General features: G+C 39.0%; 1 protein-coding gene across 1 annotated transcript in view; it reads left to right on the top strand.

The window, feature by feature from the left end:
* Window positions 1-8,115, top strand: part of LOC147888291 (RING/U-box superfamily protein) — a 50,795-nt gene extending 42,680 nt beyond the window's left edge. The window contains exons 7-9 of the mRNA XM_087393420.1: window positions 3,283-3,397; window positions 3,643-3,841; window positions 7,824-8,115. Coding sequence (XP_087249546.1) covers window positions 3,283-3,397; window positions 3,643-3,841; window positions 7,824-7,902 — 393 coding nt within the window. The 3' untranslated portion in view covers window positions 7,903-8,115. The remainder of the gene's footprint in view (window positions 1-3,282; window positions 3,398-3,642; window positions 3,842-7,823) is intronic.
* Window positions 8,116-14,843: the final 6,728 nt, after the last annotated feature.

Genomic DNA, 14,843 nt, shown 5'->3' with positions numbered 1-14,843 from the left:
ACTATTGAAATGGGGAAAGCTTCTGGAATCTTTCAAAACCCAGATGGCAACATATGCTCGGGTACTGATGAGAACATAAGCGTAGCTACTAAGTTATTTTTCACATCTTTATCATTTACACATAGTTTAAAGTCACTTACAAACTCCCTTCTTTTCTTTTCTCTTTTGTTTGTTTTATAAAAAATTCAATTGGTCAGATTGGATATATTCTAGTCTTATGAAGGTATTTAAAAAAATCATACATGATGGTTGCATTATCCTGAATAGATGTTGGCAAAGGGAGTGTGGAACTTTACAAATTACAGTCACCATCACTATCTAGGGGGACATTACAAATTACATTCACCATCACTATCTCTGAATCAAACCATATTAGGGCGTTGGTTCACACCTTTGAATCAAACCGTTGCAATATTTGCAGCAATCTGGGTGAAATGTCTATTTTTGGCCATTTGGCTTGTTATCCTCTTTGTGGCACCTGGACCTCCGTCCCCGGGGAAGGCAGAGCAGGAACGGTCAACCTTCGGCATCGTTCTTCCTCCGGTAGTTTCGTAACTACAGCCAGGTCCAAAGTTTGAGCTTAAACGTTTTTGTTGAGTTGGGCATCATGGTGCTTTGTGAAAAACTATAGAGTTTTTCTCAAAGCACGTTATGGTGGTGATGCAAAAGAGGAAAATTCAAAAGACATTCCTGTGATTCAGTTGATAATATATCTGTATTTGCTTAGTTGTAGGACATAAAACTGTCGTCAGGCCTTTTTTTGTTTGGTGCTTCATATAAGCAATCTGGCAACTATGTGGAAAGATTTTGCAGCTTCTTACAGCTATATTTCACGAGTGCTTTCCTACGACTTTGAAATTGAAGGAACAAAATATCTCACATCTACCTCGAGCCTGTGCGTCTTTTTAGTGGTCCTATACAAGGAATTAACGTTGTTTGGGATATGCCATGGCATCAACACTTGAATCCTCACACAGACTTTGTAGACGTAGCATAGGAATATTTTTCAAGCAGAATGAACAATGTAGCTTGTGTCATTTGGAGCTCTATTCTAATGATCAGTCATATTCAACTGACTAATGTAGTAAAGAAGGGGCTTTGTTTTTCTTTGGGTTTTGTTGAGATGATGCACCGCAGTCTCTAAGGATCTTTTCATAGACCTAGAAAGAAGAATGTTTTGGATCATTTTCTTACTATTACGCAACTCTATTTTAAGAGACTCTGAGAGCCTATTGTCGATTTGATTCCAAGAAGACTTCCATCAAACAGACTTCTGTATAGAGTAAGCAAGAGCCAGCAAGAAGAAGCTCTCAACCGAGCTATCCAAACATTTTTCCTTTTTTTGCCTAGTCCAATGGGCTTTTAAAAAAAGAGGATTGTTTGAAATACGCAACTCTATTTTAAGAGACTCTGAGAGCTTATTGTCGATTTGATTCCAAGAAGACTTCCATCAAACAGACTTCCGTATAGAGTAAGTAAGAGCCAGCAAGAAGAAGCTCTCAACCGAGCTATCCAAACATTTTTCCTTTTTTTGCCTAGTCCAATGAACTTTTTAAAAAAGAGGATTGTTTGAAATATACATTTATTATTTGATAATAAGTTGCTGGAAGACAAATTTCTATCTGTAGGATAGTGATGTATCTGATATTTTAGAAGAATCAAAGAAAGAGGGATCCAAGTTAATCAATAACTGCCACTAAAAATAGATTCCTCATATTTTTTTTTCAGAGAGGAGAAAAATACCTAGTAGTAGACCCAAGGATCTTTTCATAGACTTAGAAAGAAGAATGTTTTGGATTTTTTTCCTACTATTAAGCAACTCTAATTTAAGAGCCTCGGAGAGGCTATTGTCCATTTGATTCCAAGAAGGCTTCCATCAAACAGACTTTTATATAGAGTAAGTAAGAGCCAGCAAGAAGCACTTGTTAGAAATAAGCCCTAACTGCTGCTCCTATCTGCTCTTGGTTGGCTTCTCCAAGTGATGCCAAAGGAGGCCCAAATGGCCCCCTTTTATAGGGGCTGATCCCCCACCAAAAATAGCCGACTGGCTGCCCCTACCAGCCGACTCAACTCCTCCCTACCAGCCAACTGGAGGGCGAGGGCTATAAATGCCCTTTTGGGGCTCCTTTTGCAGGCCTGCCTGGCCGCGTGGCATCGCCTAGGCAGTTCCAGCCTTGTTTCTATGCCCCAAACTTGCCCATAGGCCTTTTAAACACCATGAACTGCTGCTCCTTTCCTTCCTGCAGATTCCGCTTCTGTTCAGGTCCGTACAGCCACACGTCACCTCCGTACTGGTCTGTATGCACGCTGACATCATCCTGCTTGTCAACGCAGTCCTCTTTTTCTGGTTTTCCTGTGCGGTCCTGTCCTCTCCAAGCATGGACAGCCTCTGGATCCTTTTCTGCCAGATCTGCCCTCCATGGTGGATCTCCTTCGCCAGGTACTTGCCCTGTTTCTCTGCTGCCCACATGACAGCCCCATGCCAATCTAGCATCCTATGGTCTACTCCCCTGTTGCGCTCCTTATTTGGGGGCTCACAGGTGGGAAGGTGACCAACGCTAATCCAACAGCTCTCAACTGAGCTATCCAAACATTTCTCCTTTTTCTGTCTAGTCCAATGAGCTAAAAAAAAAAAAGAGGATTGTTCGTTTGAAATATACATTTATTATTGATTCCTTAAATAAGTTGCTGGAAGACAAATTTCCATCTCTAGGATAGTGATGGATCTGATATTTTAGAGGAATCAAAGAAAAAGGGGTCCAGCATAATCAATAACTGCCACTAAAAATAGATTCCTCATATGTTTTTCTTCAGAGAGGAGAAAAATACTAGTAATAGACCCTACTGGTGATCATCACGTACAATGGTACATGTGAATATATGTACTATTTTCAATGACCTTGGTAGATGGTTCAACTGCACCTTCTGCAGTTGAAGAAAACTAAACACTCGTATAGACAAAAACTGGTTCTAAAGCGCAAAAATTTACACAAGTTTAAAAACTATTCATATTTAGTGATGCACAGTATAAGGTGTACGAAGATAATGTTCAAAGCACTATAATTTTTTCTTATGCATATGGAGAGAGAGAAAGGTCTTCCTTAAAGATTCAAATTCATATAAACAAAATGGCATTGAAGAACGTGGAGTTAGTTGGCCCTATTAAGAGAGCAACCAGGGGATGAGTGCCATTTAGCATAGTTTCCTATTCTGTAATATGTTATTGCTCCCATCCTTCACTACCTTGGAATGTGAAGCATGACTACACTTGCATTTTTGCAGTTACAGCCTGGAGCCATGACAAGGAAGAACTCCTTGCGCAGTGAGAAGATGGGAGCATATACAGAATTTGACAGTGAAGATGATGATGGTGGAAGAAGGAAATACAATCGGCGTGGTAAGGTTGCTAACTGATCTCTCACAATCTGCACACCTGTCTTGCAAATGTGAAATTTGTAGGTTTACGTCCACTTTCTTTACTGAAGTCAAAGGCAGAAATTTTGATGTATCTTACACATCTGATTGCCATTTCTCTTCTGTGCACTTCTAATAGCATTTATTCTTAACCTCATTTTCAATAAGCAATTGTTTGGATGTTTACCTGACCTCTTATGTATTTTTAATAACTTTGTGTCCTGGAAGGTCCACTACATAAGCAGGCTTTCAAATATCTACTTCCATTCTGGTCGAATGCTTTGCCTACTCTTCCTATTACAGCACCATCACGGAAGGATGATCATGCGTCTTCAAATGCAGAAGACCTTATTGAAGGACGCCCTCGTAGGCGGCCCCGGTCATCTGCAGTCAACATAAGGAAGATCCTACTCGTCTTTGCAATCATGTTCGTACATTACCTTTTCTTGATTTGTTAGTAGATTTGTCTAGGAAGCTATGTACATGAAAAGAGCAGGAAAGTGTTGTCTTTCATTCTTGACTGGTATTTCTAATTTCACTGAGTGTAAATATTGTAATGATTTTCATGCATGTCTTCTATGTGCATGCTGGTAATGTCTCGGTCACAGCTTTTTTTTAGTGGCCCTTGGCTTTATTGCTTCACTCAGCTGTGCATAGCTATGGTTTAAGTTTCTTATTGGGTTCTCTAGCATGTCTGCATAAATACATGCTGAGGTTTTGAAGTCATGTCTTGCAAATAGAGTTCTCTTAAAGAAAGTATGGTGAAGCCTTGTAGGAAAATTTGTGTTTTCCAGTAATCTATAGACAGTGGGGTTGAGCGGAACATGCATTTTGGCAAATGCTCTTGCTGGTTTAAGAATAATGGTAGGAGCCGATGTAGCCTTTCAGAGATGGGGTGGCCTTAGAATGTCGATCCACACAGAGTCGATGGGTCTCGGGTATTGGTTTTGTACAAGAATGCAGTACTTTGTGACACAGACTTGGATGCTGGTGTGACCTGTCTCAATACACCATAAAATCAAAATGGAAATAAAGTCCGTTCTATGATGCCTGATATAATTCACAATGTGGATCAGAATTCAGTCTAGATAGCCATAGAGTTTGCTACATCACACTGTAGGAGAGTGAGCTGCTTGACATCCATTTCGTAAAACTGTACAGTTATACTTCAGTTGTGGTCTGGAATGCCAAGTTTTCTCCCTTGACATGCTTAAGTGCATGCTAAATGGTCTTTAGGTCAGTCTTCACTTCATCAATCAGTTTGTGCTGACCTGAAGTCGAACTTGCAGTTTTTGCTTTACTGTTACTATACATGAATGCAATTCTGCTCAAGGCCTAGCTGGAGGAGGCTCTCCCATAGTAGCTTTCTTTCCACAAGCTATCATATAAACGTTAGCAATTATGTGATGAATTGTATTAAGTAATAATTACACTCTCTATTATCTGAGATTATCATCTATAACATGTAAGTGCTATATCATGGAGAACTACAAGTGACATGGGTGAGATATTAGAAATCAGCTTGGCTAACTCCATTTGCAACAGCAATTGTATTGCAGAAGCAACTTAGTATTGGATCGATAGAGAACTTTAAGCTGTTCATTTGATTTCATATCTATGCATATAGTCCGAGCAGAAATAGATAATAATAGTTTTGTTTTGACATAAAAGCTTCACTCTCTTAATGATTATCACGATTTTTACTATCTGAGATTATCATCTATACTCTGATCTATATGAGTGCTGTGTTGTTTTAGCATGCAGAATTGAATCTTCTTTAACCATGTAAGATCTGAGGAATCACTTTTGCCTACTTTGCAAGCAACTTTTCCATTTGCAACAAGGACGGGCAATCTTAAGAATGGGCACTTCAGTATTTTGTTGAGCCAATGGAAATCAGCTGGAAATTTTGATGTACTACAGCTGACTTTTTATAAAGTGGCCTCGCCAGCTCTTTATTTAAACAGAGATGAGCAATATAGATTTTAAGTTTACGAAGAATCCCACATTGAGTGAACTGCCGAGGAAAGTTTCTGAATTTCTGTCTCCTACAACCATCCCCTCTTTCCCTTCCAAATCTGGTCATCCTTGGGAGTAATATGTCACTTTTGGGTTGAATCTTGCGACCTTTTTGCCTCTGATCAACATGGGTTTATGCCACCTTGAGATATCTCAAACTTTGAGCTGTCAGGGTTGGACAGCTTGTTTCAGGGTACAGAGATGAGCAAAATAGATATAAAATTTGCAGAGAATCTCTGCTATAAGATTGAGAGGATTACAGAGAAAGTTTGTAAAACCCTCTCTCCTAAACCGTCACCTCTTCCCCTTCCAAAGCTGGTCATCCTTGGGAGTGATGTCACCTTTGCTGGTTTGAGAAACTTGGGACCTTTCTGTCTCTTATCAATGTGGTTTGTGCCGTCTTGGGATATCTCAAGACTTGGAGCTGTCAGGGTTTGGCAGTTGTGATCACCCCAACCATGCTTTTCCTGCAAACATCAAATCATGAGCATATACAGGGCATTTCCTGATCCTACTCACAGTTTGAAAGCAATACAAAGCTTGCTGCAGGGGGATTCTCATGTAAATTTTGAGGTCGTCACAATTTGAGGTTTTGTTCTGCAGATTTTGAATCAGTTCTGAGTACAGTCTTATGCTCACACCTAATGTTCTGTAGCTTTGAGTATGCCATTCCTTTGTTTAAAAAATCAAAGTGATCAAAGAGGACTAAAACTGATGCAGAATACTAGGAAATCCAAGGATATAAGTTTCCATGTCGCTCCAATAGCTTCTAAGGCCTGTGCTTCAGATGCTTTGTAAGCTCAGATCCCTCTTCTTCCTTGGAACCAAGTTAGTTATACCTACTCATCAGTGCCCCCAGCCCCCCCCCCCCCCCTCCATTTATAGAATGATGGGGAAAAGTTCAAAACATGATCCATTTGGATACTTCCCCATCATTAGGTCCTCAACTCTCTGTATTTGTGCCAATTTGAACGTGTATCGTGCATTGCTCACCCTACCAAGGTAATGCAAAAATAAAATCCTATGATAATTCAAAAAATGGTTTTAGGAGTCTATATGAATTGTTATAGCTTGCATGGTGATATCAAAATCCAAGCATATGGAGGAGTGGACGATCAAAGTGTACATCCCCCTTACTTTTAAGGTAATCTTGAGGAAAGATCAATTCAGTGACCACATTTGTGCCAAGGACATTCTGCTTGGTATAGTGTTCACTTGCTATTGATAACCTTGTGGGATAGAAAATAAAGCTTCTTTAACTTATAGTGAAGTGAGTAATGATGGAACAATTTAAAGTTCTAGAGGCACCACTAGATGCACATTTAAAGATGATGGACCTTACTAAAATTCGGTACGACCTAGACGAAAATGATTGCTCACATTTTCTATCTTTAGTAAATGGAGTAAACTCTTGAATGATATGAAGTTTTCAGACGTGATGGAGGGTGGGCTCTTGGATATACCTATCTACTTTTTTAAGGAGTGGCATAACAATAATCAAAAAGGATCTTTTGCACTTCCATGACTCCAAAATGCTAGGTGTGATGGGCATTGCAATACTTTCTTATACCTTGGATGAAGCATTATTATAAGGATAGGGCCTCTTGCATGGAAAGGACACTCTCTCTAAAGACATCTACAACAGCTTGCCACCCTGCCTTTTTTCTGAGACAGCAGGGAAGGTTGTGCAACTTGCTCCAATTGTCATTCTTGTCATTCCATCATGGGCAAGTCTTCTCACCAGGATATTCACTGGTCATTGCCAATTGGACTCCACAATAGCCAAATTTCTGTCCCTTCTCTCCTAAGTGCATTTGAGATGATTTTTGGTCCCTTTTCTTCTAGTGCAATTTGAGATGATTTTTGGTCCCTTTCCTCGAGCTGATTATTATTTTTCTTTGTAACTTCTCACGTAATGAGCATCATGAATAAGACCAGCTTCGACATGTGTTCGTGATGCACATGGATATGTCTCCTTTTGAGTTCTCATCCCATTGAATTTGGTTTAAATTTTTACTGCATCATTGTATGTTGTATGGAGCAGTCACAAAGTGTGAACATGCAACACGTTACTTCCATTACTTCTGTAATGAGATCACGTCTATGCCAATGCTTGACATAGGCAGTTATCATTGTTCAATAGTGTGTCTGCAATTGTAGTTCTAAGCACTGTAATGGAGGGTCATGTTGTAATTATTGTTGCATGGTAATGGAGGAGCAACACAGCTAGGATGTTCAAGAGGGACTCATTACTTTCAGCAGTAAAAATCTATTTAAGGGTTTTTATAGGCTTTTTCTCAGCTTCCTCTCTGGGCTGTTTTGAATGTTTGCAATATATATCTAGCAACAATTCTCGTGGATGTAAAGGTGTTTTTTGGTTGTTTGGACAGGTCATGCATGGCCACAATGATGCTGTTGTATTACCGATTATTACAAGGTACTGCCTCAGAAGATATCGAGAATCACTGAATACGATTGGCTTCACTTTGTTAACAGGCAAGCAGTCGAGTTTTGACTTCAATGATCATTGCCTACATTATTTGCACATCTATGTATCTGGAGGACAGTGCTGGGTATATAGAGTCAGGCTACATTGTAATTCGAAGCCTGACCTCCTTTTAAGGTTGTTGGAAGGAAATGTGCTTCATGCCTTGCAAAGCATCTTGTGAAATTTGTTAAGTTTCTTCTGCCTCAAATTTTCTATATAAAGAATTCAAAAACTGATGGTCGCTTGCATAAAAAATTTCGGGATATAGGTAAGGTGAGGAAATGGATGAGTGATTGCTCAGTGGTTTTTGACTCATTCAAACTGAGGTTGGAAATTAGGGAGTTGAGAAAAACAGAAAAGCCAAATGATTTTGTACTTCTTAGTGCAATGTATCTAGATCTTCCATCAGCTGGATGGAAGCAGATGCACTAAAAGTATAAGCCATTAGGTCTTGATGGAGGGATCATCTCTTGATTCAGAGGTTAAATCATGCTCTTATGTCAACAGGCCATTATTTTAAACCATGTTCTCAACTGATATGGTGGCGCCATTTAGCTGAAGGGAATTAGGTTTTTCTTTGGTGTAGTGCTTGCTTTGAAATGGTCAATCAGTAAGGAAATGGACTGAGACGATATCAGCTCTATGATTACTCGATGAAAAAATGGGTTTGGAAATGCTTGATTGAATTGAGCTTGGAATTGTACTGAATGCTCACTGTCACTGAAGGATGATAGCACACACTATCACTGAGGGATTATATCACACACTCCTCAATTTTCGTACGTGCAGCTGTTTTTTTGTTTTAGGCAAGAAAGTATGATCTAATGTAACCAATTTTTTTGCTATGAATATATCCATTTGATAGTTCAAAAATGTGGTATACATGGAAGTCGTAGCTGCTAAGTGCCTTTGAATGGAAGAGACCACTCACTACTAGCGATTATCTTCTGGAAGGATTTTCTGCACCATATTCAATCTCATACTGTGTGTTCATTAGCTTCTATTTGTCCCAAGAAAGCTGATGCTGTAGCCCCAAACTTCCAGCTCATTGCTATTAGAATAACATCAACAATCAAGGGAGGGGATCACCTCTTTCACATCGAGTCAAGTGTTCTTGAGTTATATTTATGCAAGACCGATATTTGTCCAAGTGGCATGCTTTTGCTGTGCATCTTTGATATGTTCATTTGGTATATTGTACTCATAGTGACCTCCATAAGAAAGCAAATTTTCTATGTGCTTTTTTGTCATGTCTTAACCATGGAATGGCTTCCAAGGTGTCCTCCTTTGTTTAGTCTAGGAAGTTGCGTCATTCTTTATCACATGCAGTTTCGAAAGCTTTAACACAATGAGATTCCAAAATGTATATCAATCGCATGATAAAACATATGGAGACTAAGAATTCACCTTGATACAAATTATGAACATTCAATATGCGGGGATTCTAAGAATTTCATTGGTTAACAATTGTCTTTCAAATGCTGAATTTTCAATGACCTTAGGTAAGCAAGGTCATAATTTGCACGAGCAGCTTAATCCTCAAAGAAGTGTAATCTTATCAAATGTTATATGGAAACAAAACAATCTTTTGTACGTTTATGGGCAAATGGTACTGATTATTTTGTGATAGACCGCCGTCTTCCTCCAAAGGAAAGTTGGTAGTTTACAATGGAATGTCCTAGCTATTTATTTTGAATGACACAATCTAAATGAAAATGAAAGGCTAATATGGTAAATAATTGATAAAATAAAAGACCTTGGAGGGAATTAATATTGTATAGATACTTGGATACGGGATCTTGGCAAGTCCTTTGGGTGAATAATGGTTGTGTAGTATATGATCATATGTTTGTTATTTTTTGTGTTTTGGATATTGATGGTTGCATTGTTTCTAATTCAATCATACATTGTGTCTAAGATTTAGAAATTCATCTTTGAAGGTATGAGATTGAGAGAATGTTGCACTTCTTACTCTATGAAAGCTTTTGATTAGAAAGCCACTTCTTACTCTATGAAAGCTTTTGATTAAAAGCCAAGGTTATTGCTTAATGAGAAAAGTTGTGCTTCTTTCACTATATACATATACATAAACATAGATGCGCGTGCGGTGTGTGGGTGTGTGTACGTACATATATATAATGCATGTATGTATGTATATTGTCCTCCCCGTCTTTATTTTATTATTATTTATTATTTTTATTTTATAATAAACAAATAAAGAGCTAACTAATTAGAAAATAACGACAATAATTGTTTCCTTGAGTGTGGATAAGTGGGTCACCTATCCCATGAATGTGGTCATAAGAAAGAGGGAAGTAATGTACCATCAAGTGATGATCTTCTCTAAGCCATCGCACAATCATGCTTGTAAAAATCCTACCTTGTACATGCCTATGATATAAAGGCATCATCCTTTGTAACTACATTACCATGATTCTATGTGTAGCCAACGTAAACCTCTTCTATTGTCACATTGAGTGGGGGTGTTAAAAATGATAGTTATTAGAACACTTCCTAATATGGTTAAGGATGAGTGAAGGCACATGGTTCTCTTGTAAAGAAGCACATGGGTCAGGAAGGCACATGAGTCTAATGGAAGGGCTTATAGCTATTGTACTTTGTGTGGATGTAGATGTAAACAAGTGTGTGGCTCCTAATCCAAAAGGGTGGAACACTTGGCCTCTATTAAAAGGCGTAACAGAGTCTTATTAAAATGAATGAAATACAAGGACCTTGATCTTTGTATAGCAAAGTCTATCATATGTCCTATTGTTTATATCTTCTCCCTCCCTCTTACATGTAGCTTTTTGATTTATCTCGATCTTTCAGCTTCCTTATTTTCATGCTTTTAAGCTTCTATTGTGCACTCTTGATGCTAGAATGCCAACATATACTGTATATATTATGAACATGATGAAGAAAATATACAGTGTTAGCCCCTAGGATTAGGGTTAGGGTTATGCCTTTTACACTATTCGTAATAGCGTGAACTTATGCGAGCCTAATTTGAGTTTAGTAAGAGGCTAGGGATTTTTCTAGCAACAAGCCTAAATAAATGTAACTAAGTTAAAGAGCTCGTTTTGATGAGTCCATACTCTATTATGAGTCTACAAGATTTTTGTTAACTACTCACTAATAAAAGCCATTAGCCTATCTTGGTTCAACCATTGGATCATGGTTGATTCTCTTGTTGTAGGGATATGTTGCAAGTTAGATTGACCTACATATGGTTCGATGGTTAGTAACTCGACCAACCATGATTTATTCAACCCATGTGATGCATAGGTTTTATGATAAAAGAGACATATTTGTTCAATTTCAATAGAAATATTACAAAATTTTGATAGCATTGGGCCTAGTCTACTATACATTTTTTATTATAGCAGTCTAAGAAGATTCACCATTTGGCATGCATTGAGAGAATCTGAGAAAAGAGAAACGTGTTTGTATTATTACAAACTTTGTAAATATTACAAAAATTTGGCAGCCTTGTGTCTAATACACTATACATTTTTTATTAAAACTGTGTAAGCAGATTCGCCATTTGGCATGTGTTGAGAGAATATGAGAAATTTATTATTACAAAATTTGATAGCCTTGGGTCCTATGTGCAATAGGTTTGCATCTTGAGGTGCAGCCTTGAGCCCTATGTACAAAATTTTGATTTTTTGCATCCCTCACTACATCTTGAGGTGCAGCCTTGAGCCCTATGTACAAAATTTTGGTTTTTTGCCATCATTAGGTAGTAATAGGAAACCTCTAGTTTGAAAGCAATATTTCCTTGCCTTGCAAGCATTTGAAGGAGGTCTGACATAAATAGGGCCGATAGTGGAGCTCCACTTCAAATGGAATAAGTACTTCCTTGCCATGCAAGCCTTTGAAGTAGGTTGAACATAAATAAAACGACACCAATGAGCATAAGGGGCAAAATGGGCAAACTCTTCCAAAAAAATGCGAACTGCTTCATCGATGACTGAATGGGGTATATAGAAAAGAACTACATGAAGGCCCTTTGCATTCATCTATCTCAACTCCTCAATCGTGAGACCAATTAAGAACTGCCGTTGAACACAAAGCCCAAACAAAACACATGGCATTAAAATATTTATGGAATACAATGCAACCGCCTTGAAGGAGGGAGAAGATAAAACATGGATGATGTGGTATAAGGAATTTTGGTAACATTAGGCGTTAACGCAAGAAAAGACATGGCAAATAGGGGAGCACTAGCGAAATAAGCGATGAACAGTGGAGAAATAGAAGTCTATATGGTGACCAGGAGATGGTGACCAGGAGCTAATGAGAAGTGGCAAATAGTGACAGAGAAATAGCGTTAGTGGAGAGATAGGGTTTTAGATGGTGCATAGAGAACAAATAAGGGAGCCAATGAGCAATGGGGAAATAGCATTAGATGCTATCTTTAGATGCATGAAGATGAGCGTGCTCTTTTATGCCTACTTCTAAGAATATGGCATGTCCAAAAAATCATTAGTGGCCTTAAAACAATAAAAGTGGCCTTCAAAATAAGCGCATGCCAACCTGGTGGCATGTTCCATTAATCATGAGTTGCCTTTAATCAATCATGTAGCCAATGCATGCTAGCTAGGCGGATTCATTCAATAATGCCAAAGTTAGTCTTGCTGACTAGTAATTAACTACTCACTCTTCTTTACACACAAGCTCGGTGGTGCATGCAAGCCTGGTGGTTTTGATTGTGGCTATAGTTTGAATCCTCATTACATTCTTAAATTGATGCCACCCTTGCACAAACTGAATTCAAGCTGTATAGTTGCATCTAATGCATGTAAGCCAAGTGGCTCCATTCCCGATAGCTGAGCACCAAATTAAGCCTCAGTGACTAGTAATTAGCAACTCACTCTAATTACTCTACATGCAAGCTAGAGCGATAGCTCACTCTACTTACTCTACATGCAAGCCTGATGGTTGTCATTGTGTGAGTGGTATTGGATCACTCTACTTACTCTACATGCAAGCCCGGTGGTTGTCATTCGTGACTGGTAATCTCTCATTCTAGTTACTTTGCATGCAAGCCCAATGGTGCTTGCATGCAAGCTTGGCGATTGTCATCGTGGACTGGTAATGGCTTTGCATGCAAGCATGGTGGTGCATCCATGCAAGCCTGGTGGTTGTCATTGTGACTGGTAATAGCTCATTGTGCTTACTTTGCATGCAAAACCGGTGTGCTTGCAGGCAAGCTTGGTGGTTGTCATAGTTGCTCACGCTACTTACTCTAAATACAAGCCCGGTGGTGCGTGCAATCCTGCTGGTTGTCATTGTAACTTCAATTCGATTACATTCTTAAGTTGTGACTCGTTACATTCTTAAATCGATGCCACCCTTGGACACTCGCACTGGCATCCAATGCATGCAAGCTACTTACTGCACGAGCTTGGTAATTAGCCAGATAGTTGTCATTGTGGCTGTGACACTGTTTATCAAAGTTCAATCCACATACTTACATCCAATGCATGCTAGCTTGCTACTTACTTTACATGCAAGTCCGATGCTGCATTTCAATTAAATTGACACCATCCTTGCAATATCCCTTACACTCATCCATCTTACTCCCTAGCACACTTCCTTGCAGTTATAGTCCCTTGCACTTAGCCATCTTGCAACTTCCATCCCCTCCTACAACTTCTATCACCTCTCACATTGGATCAAGCATAGCGACTTCCAAAACTCGCCATCTAACCACTTCTCTCTTATGGATCCCTCTGGCTCGCCATCCATCCCTCCTCCCCAATGGATCCTTTTGGCTTGCCATTCGGCCCCACCCATATTAAATTCATGAGATATAGTCCCATCTAGATTTCTTCCAATCTTGAAATCATGAGACATAGTCCCCTTTAGCTTCAGATGGCCAATCTAGGTTCTCGTCAACTTCAACAAGATGACAAAATAAGTGAACTTGAAGGAGGGATATATTGTTTGCCATAATAAAAAAGTTTCTATCAATGCAAGCCTTTAGCATCCTTGGAGGTATTCACATGCTTGTTACTCGGAGAACGCATGGAAGAAAAAGAACCTTTTAGATTCATTGGGACAAGAAAGACAAATATGCATATCATTTGATCAAGCAGAATGTGCAAGATGTCACGCTAGGATAGCTCAACACAGTCAAGACAACAAAAGAATCATGGGATATGTTCGCACCTCTTTAGAGTCTAAGAACACTTCCACAATTCTCACACTGAGAAACCAGGTAAACGAGAATTTCTGCAACAGCAGTGAAATAGGTTATGCTTACGTAATCAGAATCAAGGATTACAACAATCAACTTGCAGTAGCAGGAGAGACTATGAATCCAGTAGAAATGGTTCAAGTCATCATGAATGGACAAGGAGAGGGATACAAGAATCTAGTTCAGAGTATTGCCATCCAATGGAAAATTTTGACACTAGAAGAGCTCTAGTCAGTTTTACTTGGTGAAGAACTCAAGACGCATGCCATTCACACACGCAAACGTCATTCCAATGATCAAGCATTCACAACTTTAGATAGAAGTAGAGGGAGAGGTAGAGGTAGAGGTATAGGTAGATCATTTCAGCGAAAGGGTCATCATAAACAACAAAATCAGCATCAACATCATCCTCAGCAACATCAGCATCAGCAAAGATGAAATCATTCCAACAAAGGAAGATTCCAAGGATGAGGGAATGCATCCACCAATGCGTCAAACATTCAGTGCAACTACTGTCATAAGTTTGGACACTATGACAGAATTGCCGCAAGAAGCAGTACGACCAAAGCTATCAATCTAGCAACAATCGATAAAATTTTCAAGGAAGACGAAATCATCGCGGTGGACATTCAAGTCACAGTCATTATGCCAATGAAACCGAGAATATATTTCTTGCAAGCAAGGATACGTAGAACATTGAAACAGTGTATCTTGACA

This window comes from Dipteris shenzhenensis, chromosome 22, assembly GCF_047967505.1.
Source record: "Dipteris shenzhenensis isolate YYH24624 ecotype China chromosome 22, Dip_SZ_1.0, whole genome shotgun sequence".
NCBI lineage: Eukaryota > Viridiplantae > Streptophyta > Polypodiopsida > Gleicheniales > Dipteridaceae > Dipteris > Dipteris shenzhenensis.
The sequence above is the reverse complement of the archived record's forward strand: the minus strand, read 5'-3'. Positions and strand labels throughout refer to the sequence as shown.